This window comes from Talpa occidentalis, unplaced genomic scaffold (assembly GCF_014898055.3).
Source record: "Talpa occidentalis isolate TD23 unplaced genomic scaffold, MPIMG_talOcc4v2.1 talOcc4.17, whole genome shotgun sequence".
NCBI classification, from domain to species: domain Eukaryota; kingdom Metazoa; phylum Chordata; class Mammalia; order Eulipotyphla; family Talpidae; genus Talpa; species Talpa occidentalis.
Window position 1 is genome coordinate 49,233,297 of NW_023601754.1, and position 12,707 is coordinate 49,246,003.

A 12,707-nucleotide genomic window follows, 5' to 3' on the forward strand; every position below is an offset into this window, starting at 1 on the left:
ACATGTGGGTCTTGGGGGCGCTTTTTGGCTTCAAGGCTCTTGGCTGACAGTCAGCTCTCAGAGTGCCATTGGGATTCCAGGTCAGTGGAATGGGCAGGACGCATTTAAGACTTTATTTCCCTATTTTCTCCCTGAGTTGTACATTTCCTCATTTCCCCTTCCCTTGTAAATAAACCTTTTGTTAACCTTTTATGTGTGCCTGTAGTGGAGTATTAATAAGTCCCTTTTAAGTACGTGGGTGAGGACCCACAGCCAGACAACCCATTTTATTTCAGGGCTGCCCTGTAAGAGTTGGTGGGACTGAGAAGCTGGATGTTAAATTTTTTTACCTTTTACTAATTTAAGTCCAAAGGTTGATACTTGGCCCAGTGATTAGATAACTTTTAAGAGCATTCAGATAACCTGGACAGGTGTACTTACTTTTTTTTTTGTTAAAGATTCATTTATTTATGCATACAAGAACTGGGGTGCAGGCCAGAGGTGCAGGGCTAAGAGGATTCACCAGAGACAGAGTGGGAAGCAGAACAGGCAGATCTACTGAAATCCATTGCCGAGGGGAGCAGCAGGGAGACAGGAGAGGTCTGCTGCGCCATATGTGGGTGGGCTCCCTGGTCAGGGATCAGGCGGTAGGGGTGATAGTGCTGAGACTTAACCCCTAGGCCACCAGGGAAGCCCTATTTTAACCATTCTTGACTGTAAAATTCGGTGGCATTAATTACATTCCCGCTGATGTCATAATGTCATCCTCACACTATCCATCTCCAGAATTTTTTCATCAACCCAAACTAAAAGTCTGTATCCACTAAATGCTACCTTCCATTTCCCCTCCGCCCAGGCCCTGGTAATCACTGTTCTAGTTTCTATTATATGTTTATGAAATTATCTCTCTAGGCACATCATCAAAATGGAATCATACAGTCTGTATAGTTTTGAGCCTGGCTTATTTCACTTAGCATAATGTTTTTTAAGATTCATCTGTGCTGTGGCATGTATCAGAATTTCATTCCTATAAAACAGTAAGGTTTGCAGTACAGCAGTTTCTCAAAATATTAAAAATAGATCTACCATATGATCCAGAAATCCCACTCCTAGGTATCTACCCCAAGAAGAGGAAGACCCTGATTCAGAGGGATGCAGGCACTCTGTGGTCGCTACAGAACTATTTACAACAGCCACCCTGTGGACACACTTAAGTGCTTAGAAACACACAAGTGGATCAAGAAGATGTGGCACACACACAATGGGATACTGCTCAACAAAAAAAAAAAAAAAAAAAAAAAAGTGAAATCTTGTCATTTGTGACAGCATGGAAGGAACCAGAATGGATGATGTTAAGCAAATTAAGTCAGGAGAAAGACACACTGGAAGATTTCACTCATGTGGATTATAAAGAACCAAAGCAGGGGCCTCCCTGGTGGCACAAGGGATTGAGATGCAGCCTCTGCAACACAAGTTTGATTCCCGGCCAGGGAGCTGCCCACATGGTGCAGCAGACCTCTCCTGTCTCCTGTCACAGGGTCATGGTGTGGAGAGTACTTGATGCCACAGAACTGTGCAGTTAAAAATGGTCACAAAGGTGAATTTTGTGTTACATGTATTTTATCTCAATTAAAGATAACTATCCTTTCCTTAAAAGCCAATGAAATATTCTCTGAGTATAAGATACTGACTATCCAAAAAGAAGAATTGCAGTAGCTGTCATAAAGCTAGGAGAAGGATGTATTTAAGAATAAAAGGGGGGCCTCCCCGGTGGCGCAGCGGTTGAGCGCTGGGTTGCGAAGCTGCCCGCAGCCTCTGCAGCGCCGGTTTGATCCCCGGCTGCTCCCCAGCCACCGGAGGAGGGACCCACATGGCGCGCAGACCTCTCCTGCCGCCTGCTGCTCCCCTCAGCAGTGTACCTCGGTCCTTCTGCCTGCTCTGCTCTGGCTCTGGTGAATTCTCTCACCCTCCTGCGCTTCTGACTATACCCAGTGCTTGTATAAATAAATAAATAAATCTTAAAAAAATAAAAATAAAAAGGGCCTCCCTGGTAGGTAGGGGTTATTACCACCTGTATCCCTGATTTGATCCCTGGCCAGGGAGCTACCCATGTGGCACAGCAGACCTCTCCTGTCTCCCGCTGCTTCCCTCAGCAGTGGATTTCAGTAGATCCACCTGTTCTGCTCCCTACTGTGTCTCTGGTGGATCCTCTCACCCCTTGCACCTCTGACCTACTCCTCAGCTCTTGCATGAATAAATAATTTTTTAAAAAATTTACCCTAATATGGCAAGAGTGTCAGTGAAATGATTGGTCATAGATTCTGACCTTAACAGGAGGGAAGAGAAGAAAAGGGTGCTGGGGATCGTGAAAAAGTCCTAGAGGAAGTTGCTGAGAAAGCGATGTGATAGGAGTGACTGATTCCAGAGAGCTGAGTGAATGGGTGAGTGCCGAGTAATGTTGATGCTTCAGATCTTTGAAATAGGTGCCTCCCAACCACGTCTATGTCCCTGGATGAACGAAAACACAGCAGTATTTTTTTTTTAAAGATTTATTTATTTATGCATACAAGAGCTGGGGTACAAGCCAGGGATGCGGGAGGTAAGAGGATTTACCAGAGACAGAGTAAGGAACAGAACAGGCAGATTGACCGAAGTACACTGCCAAGGGGAGCAGTGGGTGAGTCAGGAGAGGTCTGATGCACCATGTGGGCTGCTCCCTGGCTGGCTAGAGGTGTGGGTTGCTCTCTGGCTGGCCAGGGGATTCGAACTCATGCTGGGGGATCGAACTGGTGCTGGGGGATCAAGTAGCTGCGAATTGATTCATAGTGCGGTGCTTAACCCCTTGCCACTGGGGAGGCCCCAACACAACAGTATTTTGGCAGCGCTCTAAGGTTGAAGGGCAAGCCTGTGGCATCCAGAGCACCCTGCTGAGGGTATATTGATCCTCATGGCCCACCTATGACCTGTCCATAGCATGTTGGCTGGAAAACCCTTTAGAAAATTCCAGAAACTATGTGGAAAGTGAGGGTAAGTGACCAGGAGGTGGTAGAGAACAAAACAGTGTTGTAGTCATAGACCAAGGAGGTGGTGTCCATTTCAATAGAGGGATCAGTCATAGGATTAGAGGGCTGGGACTTTTAGTCTGAATGAATAACTTAGTCACCTAGGGCCAATATTCAATCCGCTGTGTCTACATAAAGGAACTTCAGTAAAAAACGTTAACCAAGTCTCAGGGAACTTGCAGGTGGGTGAAAGCATCAAGGTGCTCCATGCTAAAGCGCCCGGAGGACATGGAACTTCTGTCTCCTTCCCCCAGCCCTTGCCCAGTGCTTCTCTCCTATTTGACTGTGTATCCTTTGTAATAAATCAGTAATGCACAGTGCAGCGCTCTCCTGAGTTCTGTGAGTCATTCCGGCAAATTAGGAACCCGAGGAGCGGCTCCTAGGAACCCCTGATTTCTAGCTGAGTGGCAGAAGCCCCTGAGGCCTGGCACTAGCGATTGGACTCTGAAGTAGGGGGCAGTCCTGTGGAAAGAGACCCTTACCCCATGGGGTGTGAGAGCATGTGCTGGTGGTTGTGCATCCACATTCAGAATGGACACTCGGTTGGAGCCCCAAGGGCTGGAGAACTGACTCTTAGTGTGAAAAACAAAACAAAACACACATTTGGTGTTGGGCATGTTGGGAGTGAAAAACAGTTTACAAGATGCATGGTAATTGACCTCTCCCCCCAAATTTCCATGCTAGTAAGTCATTCTGGAAGGGTCAGTGACCCCTCAGTAGCTCCCCGGCCTCACATTGCTTGCTCAACAGAGCCAGATAGAAGCTTAGCAGCTGTGACCTGTCAAATGTCCACCTCCGGGCAGCAGCCAGCGGTGCATGGTGTGGGAGATCAGCCGCTTACCTGGGCCACGGGGGATTACACAGGACCTCTCCATCATGGACTGGCCAGTGACTTTTTCCTCCCTGGAATACTGAACTCTGGGGTATTTGCTTTCCCTGCCTTTCACATGTCTGCCAAGAGCTGCATCTGTGTGCACGCTGAATGGTCCTATTCACCGGCAAGTTTACCCACACAGTATCGCTTCTGATCAAGGCCGTTGGTTTATGAGGAAGTCAATGGGAGGGCCTGTGGATCCATGTCCCCAAAGCCTCCAGCCTCAGGGAACAGAGGCATGGCCTGTTTGAGTGGAGGCGACAGAGCCAGGTAGGAGAGTGGCTGCCTCAGCACAGACGCCTGTCAGATTACACAGACCTGGAAAGTCCAAGGTGTCACACCCGGCGGATGACTCAGGCTGTAAATGTTTGCTTCTGTTGCCCCAACCCTGAACTCCGTGGTTTTGGGGTTGCGGTGCCTAGGAACAAAGACTGGCCACAGAGGCCACAACTTAGTGAGCTGTGTGTGTGTAGGGCTCCCGGGAAGGATGGGATATCTCAAGTGTGCCTCTTCCTGGTCAGGCAGAGAGGGGCTGTTGCGGGCTGTGGGACCAGGCGGCTGCGGCTACACAGTGCCCCAGGAGATGTGGGGACAGAACTTGGCAACGTCCTCAGGGCCCTCCCGACACTCTGCGTCCTCGGGTGGCCCCTCATTCAGGAGTCGAGACCCCCTCCCCTGGCAGGTCACAGAAGCACAGAGGGTCTGTGGCTACTCCTGTGCAGGGACACACATGTGGGCCTTCGAGCTCCTCATCCCTGCCACCCCACCCCTACCCCCACTTCTGCAGAGCGCGGCGTCCACCCGCCCCTCCCACCTCCGTAGGGCACGTAGCCCGGGCGGAGGAGCTCGCGGACCCCTGCGGACCCCCGCCTCGCGTCGCGCGTGCTGACACCCCAGGACTCGGCCTCCAAGCCTGCTCCGTTGTCGCCTGGAGGGCGCCCAGGACCCGTTAGCTCAGCGCCGCGGAGCAGCCGCGCCAGGCCCCGCCCGGCGGCCGCGGCGAGTGAGGCCTCGCAGGGGACGACTGCAGAGGGGTGAGTGAGCTCGGCCGGCGGGAGGCACCCCTGTCCCGCCGCCCGCCCCGCCCTCCCGGGCCCGGCACCCCCAGCGTCGCCTCCCGCTAGGGTTTCGGGGGCCGCCCCACCCGCAGGGACCCGCAGTCCCTCCGCCCCACCGCCGCTGTTGGGGGGCCCGGCGGGCGTCTCGACGCCCCGGGCTGCAGCCCGGAACCCGGAGTTCCTGGCCCCGGCGCGTCCTCATTAAGCTCAGGGAGCCCCTCCCTCATCTGGGAGCCAGGAATGCGGGCCAGAAATATCTCGGCCAGACCCAGGAGACGAGCTTGCGGCCACATCTGCGCTGGAAACCCTGAGGCTGAGCAACGAGGGCGCCTTGAGCCAAGCCTCGGCCCCCACCCCGCCCCCGGCATCCTGTGGAACCCCGGAGGTGCCCCTGACCCCCACCGCCCTGGACGCCGGGGCATTTGCTGACACCCCCCCCCCCCCCCCCCCGCCTGGGCACAGCTGGGACCCAGCAGTCCCGCGCCCCACTCCTGGGCGCCCGAACCCCAGCTCAGGGAGGATGCGGGCCCCATTTGCCCCTCCCCCAGATCCTCCAGGGCAGGGAGCCTCCGCGCTCCTCCCGGGGCGGAGGCAGGGCCCGCAGCCCAGGACACCCTTCCTCTTGCAGGGCCCAGGTACCCTCGTCCACCGTCCCCCCATAATCCGAGGCCGCACCCCCCAACAGTCTGCCGTCCAGACGCGACCCCCCAGAGCAGGGCGGGAGCAGACGAGGAGGGCGGCGGGCAGGAGCGAGAAGAGAGCGGGGGGCGTCTAGGGTGGGCCGGGCTGGGGGCGCCGCGGTCCTAAACACACGCCCGCGGGCGGGTTGGCATGGCAACACCGGGCCCCGCGGAGCTGCCGGGGCGGGGCGGGAGGCAGCCCCCGGCCCCCCTTCGGCTGTTGTGTCTTCCTGTTTTGTCACCAGGACAACGGTGACCTCAGCCCTCCGCGCCCACCCGGCGCCGGGAGCTGCGCCCGCGCGGGGTGGGGGGGGGGGGGGGTGGGGGGCCTCGTCTCGGCCCCACCCGGGGCGGGGCTGGGGGAGCCCCCGCCGGGGGAGGCGGCCGGGCCCGCGCCCCAAGCGCCAGCCGGGACTCGGCCCCGCCCCGCCCCCGCCCCCCGAGCCGCCCGCCCCACCCGGCCCAGCCCCCGCCGTCCGTCCGCAGCTGCCGCCGTCCCTCCTGCCGCTGCGCGGGCCGCGTAGGTGAGGCTGCGGGGACCCCGCGGGGGAAGGCGGCCCGGGCTCCCGAAAGCCGCGGGGGGTGGGGTGGGAATCGTGTCTGCGTCCCTGGAAGGCCGGGCCGGGAGCGGGCTCGGGAGCGGGGGCTGGTGCGGGCCCCGCCGGTGGCGCCCTGAACGCGGCGGGGCTGCGCCTGGGCTCCCGGGGGACGGGGAGGCTGGGGTCTGGCCCGGCCCGAGGGAGCAGGCTGGGGCCGGGACGCCCGAGTCTGGGGAGCAGGGGCTGGGGCCTGGACTCGCGCGTCCGTGCGGGGCGGGACAGGACGCCGGGAGCTGGGGCCGCCCGGGGCGGGAGTCTGAATGTGGGTCTGGGGGGCACGCCTGGGAGCCTGGAGGCCGCCGGCGGGGAGCGGCTGGGAGCTGCCGGCAGCCTCCTCCCCCTCTAGGGGACCGAAGTCGAACTTCGGACTGGAAAGGCGGCGCGTGTGCGCGCCTGGGCCGTGCGTGGCTGAGACCCCGCAGCTGTCCCCCCAAAGTGAGGACAGAGCTGGGAAGGGGGGGGGGGGCCCAGCAGCGCTCCCGGGCGTGGAGGGCCGGGGAGCTCTTCGGAGTCGGCGGGAGATGGGTGTGTTGGAAGTGAGCGGGAGGAGGGAGCACTGGGGTGTGGCCGGGGAGGGGGTGCCGAGCTGGCCGAGCGGAAGAGGCGCTCGCTGGCCCCCTCCCTCCCCCTCCCTCCCCCTCCCTCCCAGGTCGTGCATTCCTGAGCTCTGACCTCAGGCGCCGGCGGGGGTGGGGTGGGGGGGCTGGGGTGGAGACCCCTTCTCGCCGGGGGTCCCCGCGAGCCCGCCCTCCGCGAGCCCCGAGCGAGGCCCCGCCCCGTCCTCCGCGCGGCTTCCTCCTAACGGACCCCCGGGGGCCGGTGACAGGTTCCCGCGCGGCACCCCCGGCGCCGGGGAGCCCAGCGCTGCCTCCGGGAGGGGTGCGAGGTGTGGCCGCTTCCCGCTGGCCCGGAGCCCGGGCTGGCACAGCTTCAGCGCCCAGGGGCGCGCCTCCGCCGGTGACCCCGGGTTCGTGGCTCCCTGCGCGCCCTTCCTCCGAGACCGGGGGGCGGGGCCCGGCGGCCCAGACCCTCCCGAGGCGCCCCAGACGCGTGCCAGGGCCCCAGAAACGCGGGCTTCCCCAGGACCGGGGCGCGGGTCTCCACGGCTCCCCCAATTCTGAAGTCCCCGCGCGGGGCGGGCCTTCCCGAGCGGGGTCCGGCGCCGCCTCCAGGGCTCCGCACATTCCGCCCGGCGGCGCCGGCTTCGGGCCTTATAAGGCCGGGGCCGCCGCCTCCCGCCCCGCGGCCGCCGCCCCCAGCCGCCCGGCCCGGGCCGCGCCGCCCCCAGCCGCCTGCCCGCGGCGGGTGCGGACCGCGAGGGGCGGCCCCTGGGGCCCTCCGGACCCCGGGCTGGGCGCGCGGAGCCCCGGCGGGGCCTCCACACCGGTCCGGCCGCCCGGCGGGCCGGAGGGCGGAGCGCGGCCCGGGCCGGAGCTGACGTCCTCTCCCCCTGTGCCCTAGCGCCGTTGGCCCGGTGCCCGCCGTGATCCGCCGCCGCCCCAGCCCGCGCTCTCCCCTCCCCGCCGGGGCCCTCAGCCGAGGCCGCAGGTGAGTGGCAGCAGGTTGGGTCTCCCGGATCCGGGGAGATCCGAGGCGCTGGGCTGATCTCGGGACCTGAGGGAGGGGGTGCTGAGGGCCTGGACGCCCTCCCGGGCGTGAGAGAGGAGCGGCTGGGGGTACCTGGCTGGGGGTGGGGGGCAGAAGTACCTGGTCGCTTGGGTCCGAGGAGAGCACGGGGAGGTGGGTATCTGAGGAAGACGCTTGGCTGGACCACCAGACCGCAGGGAGAAGCTCCAGCCTGCCCAGCTGCTGCCTCTTGTGTGCCCCGCCCTGGAAGGAGGTATTCCTCCCCACGGCTAAGAAAGGTCTTCTGAGTTCATGAGGGGTAGTGATTAAGGGATTAGGTGTCTGGGGGCCCGAGGGAGGACCCCTGGTCAGGTGTGGAGACTGGACGCAGGATTCCTGAGGGCCTTTAGGACCAGCAGCTGGTGCCCAAAGCAGGGCTGTGGGCAAGTTCAAGGAGATGGCCCCAGGATCCTGGGCTCTGAAACTGTAACAGAACCTACCAGGCTCGGGACTTGGGGGGTGGGGGCAAGCTGAGCACAGGCCAGTGAGGAATCAGGGCAGCTGAGATCCTCTGAAGTTGGGGAACTAGCTGGTTGGGTTCTGAAGGGGGTTGGCTCCTGGGGGGAGGGGCTGTAGGGAGGCGGAAGTTGAGCCACCAGGCCTACATCCCAGATGGTGGGTGCACTTGAGGGCGCAGGCCCACTCTCCACCTCGACGGGGGAATGGGCAGAGGAAGGGGGCTGCTGACAGGAGAGGGGGCTAACCCCATCCCAGCAGGGGGAGTGGGAAGCACATAGGCTTCCAGAAGCTGGGAGCAATGTGATGCTGACAGGAGACAAGCTGGGGACTTGGAAGTTCTGAACAGATGTGTGGCCCCCAGAATGTGCACTCATGGAGGGTGAACACTTGAATGTTTGGGTGGGGGTTGGCAATGTCTAGGCCCTTGCGGTAAAAGAAGGAAGTTGGGTGCAGGGTGTGGGGTGCAGAGCTGTGGGTACCCAGAGGGAGGGGGTTTTTAAGAGCTTATGGGATACCAGGGAGGGGATGCTTTGGAGCAGTCTTGAGACGCTGAGTGTGCAGAGTGGGCAGAAGGACAGGTGGGTTTACTGGGAGAGAAAGGATTGTTTGGGAAGGCGAGACAGGGGCCTGACTACTGAATGCTGACTTGGGTGGGGAGGAATGGTGACTACTACCCAGAGGCCTGCGGCTATTCAAGCTTGCAGACTGGGGGCCTCCTCCCCTCAATCCAGCTAGAGTCCGGGTGACTTTGTTCCCCTAAGGGAGGTGGGGGGGTTGCCTGCCTTCTCCCCTGGGAATCTTCTTAGGACCTGTTCTTCCCCTCCCTCCAGCCATGCCGGTGACAGTGACCCGCACCGTCACGACCACCACGACATCCTCAGGCCCGACTATCGTGGGGTCCCCTCGGGCCCTGACGCAGCCCCTGGGTCTCCTCCGCCTGCTGCAGTTGCTGTCCACCTGTGTGGCCTTCTCACTGGTGGCCAGCGTGGGTGCCTGGATAGGGCCCATGGGCAACTGGTCCATGTTCACCTGGTGCTTCTGCTTTGCCGTGACCCTGGTCATCCTCATGGTGGAGCTAGGGGGTCTCCAGGCCCGCTTCCCCCTGTCCTGGCGCAACTTCCCCATCACCTACGCCTGCTATGCCACCCTCTTCTGCCTCTCGTCTTCTATCATCTACCCTACCACCTACGTCCAGTTCCTGTCACATGGCCGCTCCCGGGACCATGCCATCGCCGCCACCGTCTTCTCGTGCATTGCCTGCATGGCTTATGCCACTGAGGTGGCCTGGACCCGGGCGAGGCCCGGCGAGATCACCGGCTACATGGCCACCGTGCCAGGGCTGCTCAAGGTGCTGGAGACCTTCGTGGCCTGCGTCATCTTCGCCTTCATCAGCGGCTCCAGGCTGTACCAGCACCAACCAGCCCTGGAGTGGTGTGTGGCCATCTACGCCATCTGCTTCATCCTGGCCGCCGTGGCGATCCTGCTGAACCTGGGGGAGTGCACCAACATGCTGCCCACCCCCTTCCCCACCTTCTTGTCCGGGCTGGCCCTGCTCTCCGTCCTCTTCTACGCCATCGCCCTGGTCCTCTGGCCCCTCTACCAATTTGATGAGAAGTACGGCGGTCAGCCGTGGCGGTCCAACGACAGGAGCTGTGGCACAAGCCACACGTACTACGTGTGCAACTGGGACCGCCGCCTAGCCGTGGCCATCCTCACCGCCATCAACCTGCTGGCCTATGTGGCTGACCTGGTGCACTCGGCCCACCTGGTGTTTGTCAGGGTCTGAGGCCAGGCCCTGGGATCCTGGCTCCCTCCAACTTTATTCTTCTCCTGAGTTGGCTTTCCTGAGTTTGATGTCCTCTTTCTGTCTCCCTCTCTCTCTCCTTTTCCCACGCCTCTGCTCGCTTCCCTCCTTTCTGGAGTTCTCTCCTTGCCTCCCTGTTTTGCCCGGTGACCTGAGATCCAGGTTGGCCTCCGGCCTGTTACTATTTCCCCTCCACTTCTCTTCCACTGGTTCTGCTTTTTGTCTCCTGGTGGATCTTCGTAGCTGTTTTCTCCTCTGCCAGTTTGCTGACCACCTCCTACTCTGATTTCTGACTTCCTCCTCCGGAGCCCTGAGACGACTTTCTTCTCTCCTCCCACCCCCCTACCTCCAAAGGTGCTGAGCTCCACGCCACACACCCCTCTTTTCAGCTGTTCATGCCCTGGGCCTCCCAGGGGGCCTCCTTGCCAAAGCATGCCTGCCCGCCCCGGCTGTGCCTTAGTTAGTGTGTATGTGTGTTTTTTGGGGGGTGGGGGTAGGGAGCTATGGATTGGACCCCCTTTCTCCCAGGGGAGGGGGGTGCACAGTGCACCTCCCTTTAAGTTAAAATAAAACACTCTCTGGAGGACCATCATTTCCAGTGGGCGGGAGGCTTCAAGCACAGACCCTAGGTCCCCAGGCCTCCTCCTGGCTGGCCATGTCCGGAAGTTTTGCCTGGCTTACAAAAACCCACTGCATAGAAGCCATTTTAGCAGAAGGGGCAGGGGGATGCATCAAAAAAGCTGACAAAGAACCACATGATCTTGAAGACAATGGCCTGAAGTATTTGTGAGGGGCTGTGGGATGGTCCCCCAGCCTATGTGTTATAAGTAGCTTGTCCCTCCTCTGTAGGGAGAAAAGAAAATGGCCACTGCTGGCCTTAAAGGCAACGTTGGCCAAGGGGTTATGTTTTTTTTTTTTTCTTAGTCCTGAACTCAAAGGCAAACATGACTGTGGGGAAAGTTCTTAAAAAAATTTTTTGTTGTTGGGTGGGGGGGAACTGTTGCTGCCGTAGTTACAATTGCACTGCTTGAGTGAGTGGATGGAACATACAGGGGTGTTTCTGTGTGCTAGTTGCTTCCTGCTGCTGCTTGCTTCTCTGGGACTCACGCATAATGTGATATATATAAATGTATAAATATATATTTTATTTTTTTTTAATTCCCTGGAGCTTCTAGTTCCAAGCAGCCCCTCTGGAAGGCACCAGAGAAAACAGCCTTGGGACCACTTCCACATTCATAATGTTGTTTTTTTTTTTACCTCAATATAAAGATAAAAGAAAAACTGCTTGCTTTATTACTGGGAAGGTCTCCAGGATAGAAAACAAGGCCTGGATTCCTGGGACTGGTTGGAGAAGGGGATTGAAGGAGGCCAAGATAACTCTGGCCTCGTCAGAAAATAGAGCTGAGTCTGGATCTCTCAAGTTTGCTTCTCAAGCCAGGAGAGCTGGTTAGGACAGAAAGGAAGACCTCTCTCCACCGTGTCCCATGAGCAACTCAGCACCTCAGATAAACAGTGTCCAATGGAGTCCAGCATCCCTAAAATCAACTCTTCCGGGCTCCCCATCTCAATAATTAGCCTCTCCAGGCAGAGAACACGTCTTTGTGTCAGTTCAAACACTTGAACTCACCAAAGGCGCAACAAACACTTGACTATTCTCCCTCCTAAAGACTTTGATATCTGGGCCTCCCCTGGTGGCAGCAGCGGTTGAGCGCTGGGTTGCGAGGCTGCCCGCGGCCTCTGCAGCGCCGGTTTAATTTACGGCCGCCCGGCGAGGGTCCCACAAAAAAAAAAAAAAAAAGACTTTGCTATCTGTCCCCTTCTCCAGGTTCCTGACCCAGCTCGGGTTTCATTTGGCTTCACCTGAGCAATATTGCCCTCGGCTGCCACCGCCACTTCCTCCTCGACACACTCAGCCAACAGGAGACCCTGACAAAGCTTAAGTGAATCGCTCCTGCCTTGAGGGTCATCTTGCCCGTTTCTCCAACCCGACAATCACAACTACATAAATATGTAAATGCGGGGCACATGCAGTCCGTTTTCTGCACCTGCACCCCATGCTTGAGCCCCCCCGGAAGGCACCAGAGAAAGAACAGCTTAGGGCCCCGGGTGCCGGTGACTGGCGAGCAATCTCGGGCGGGCTGGCACGGAATGCGGGGGGCCGGCCGCACCCCCTATGCTGGGCCCTGGGGGGCAGCGGACGCCTGGAGGTGGCTGGAAGGCGGGTGGACCCATGTTTGGGAGACCAGGGGAAGGCGCGGATTCTCTCACCTCCCTCTCGGCCTCGGAAAGCCGCCCCCAAGCCCAAAAACGTCCCTGAGAAGGTGTGACGAGCGTTCAGGGGCGCGGCCCAGCCACGGCGCGGCGCCTCGCTTCGCGGGGCATTCTGGGAGAGGAAGTTCTCGCCCTCGACCCGAGGGCGGCCGTCCTGCTTGCCGAGACTACAAGTCCCAGAATGCATTGCCCCCGCAGCCCGGGCGGGCCGCGGCTCCCAGCGGGCGGGGCTCCGGGAGCCGCCGGGGACCGGGAGGCGCTCGGGAGCCGCGGGAGGGACCGCGCGCCACCGGGG

The 12,707-nt window shown here is 59.8% G+C and overlaps 1 protein-coding gene across 2 annotated transcripts; it reads left to right on the plus strand.

Moving 5' to 3' along the window:
* The first annotated feature begins 6,156 nt into the window (after nucleotides 1–6,156).
* Nucleotides 6,157–11,862, plus strand: MYADM (myeloid associated differentiation marker). Of its 2 annotated transcripts, none has more exons than XM_037517168.2 (2): nucleotides 6,157–6,177; nucleotides 9,168–11,862. In XM_037517168.2, exon 2 carries the CDS (start codon nucleotides 9,170–9,172, stop codon nucleotides 10,121–10,123), a length of 954 nt encoding a protein of 317 aa, XP_037373065.1. In that variant the 5' UTR covers nucleotides 6,157–6,177; nucleotides 9,168–9,169; the 3' UTR covers nucleotides 10,124–11,862. The 2 variants fall into 2 exon arrangements, with proteins under 2 accessions (XP_037373065.1, XP_037373064.1); XM_037517167.2 differs by lacking the exon at nucleotides 6,157–6,177 and adding an exon at nucleotides 7,742–7,800.
* Nucleotides 11,863–12,707: the final 845 nt, after the last annotated feature.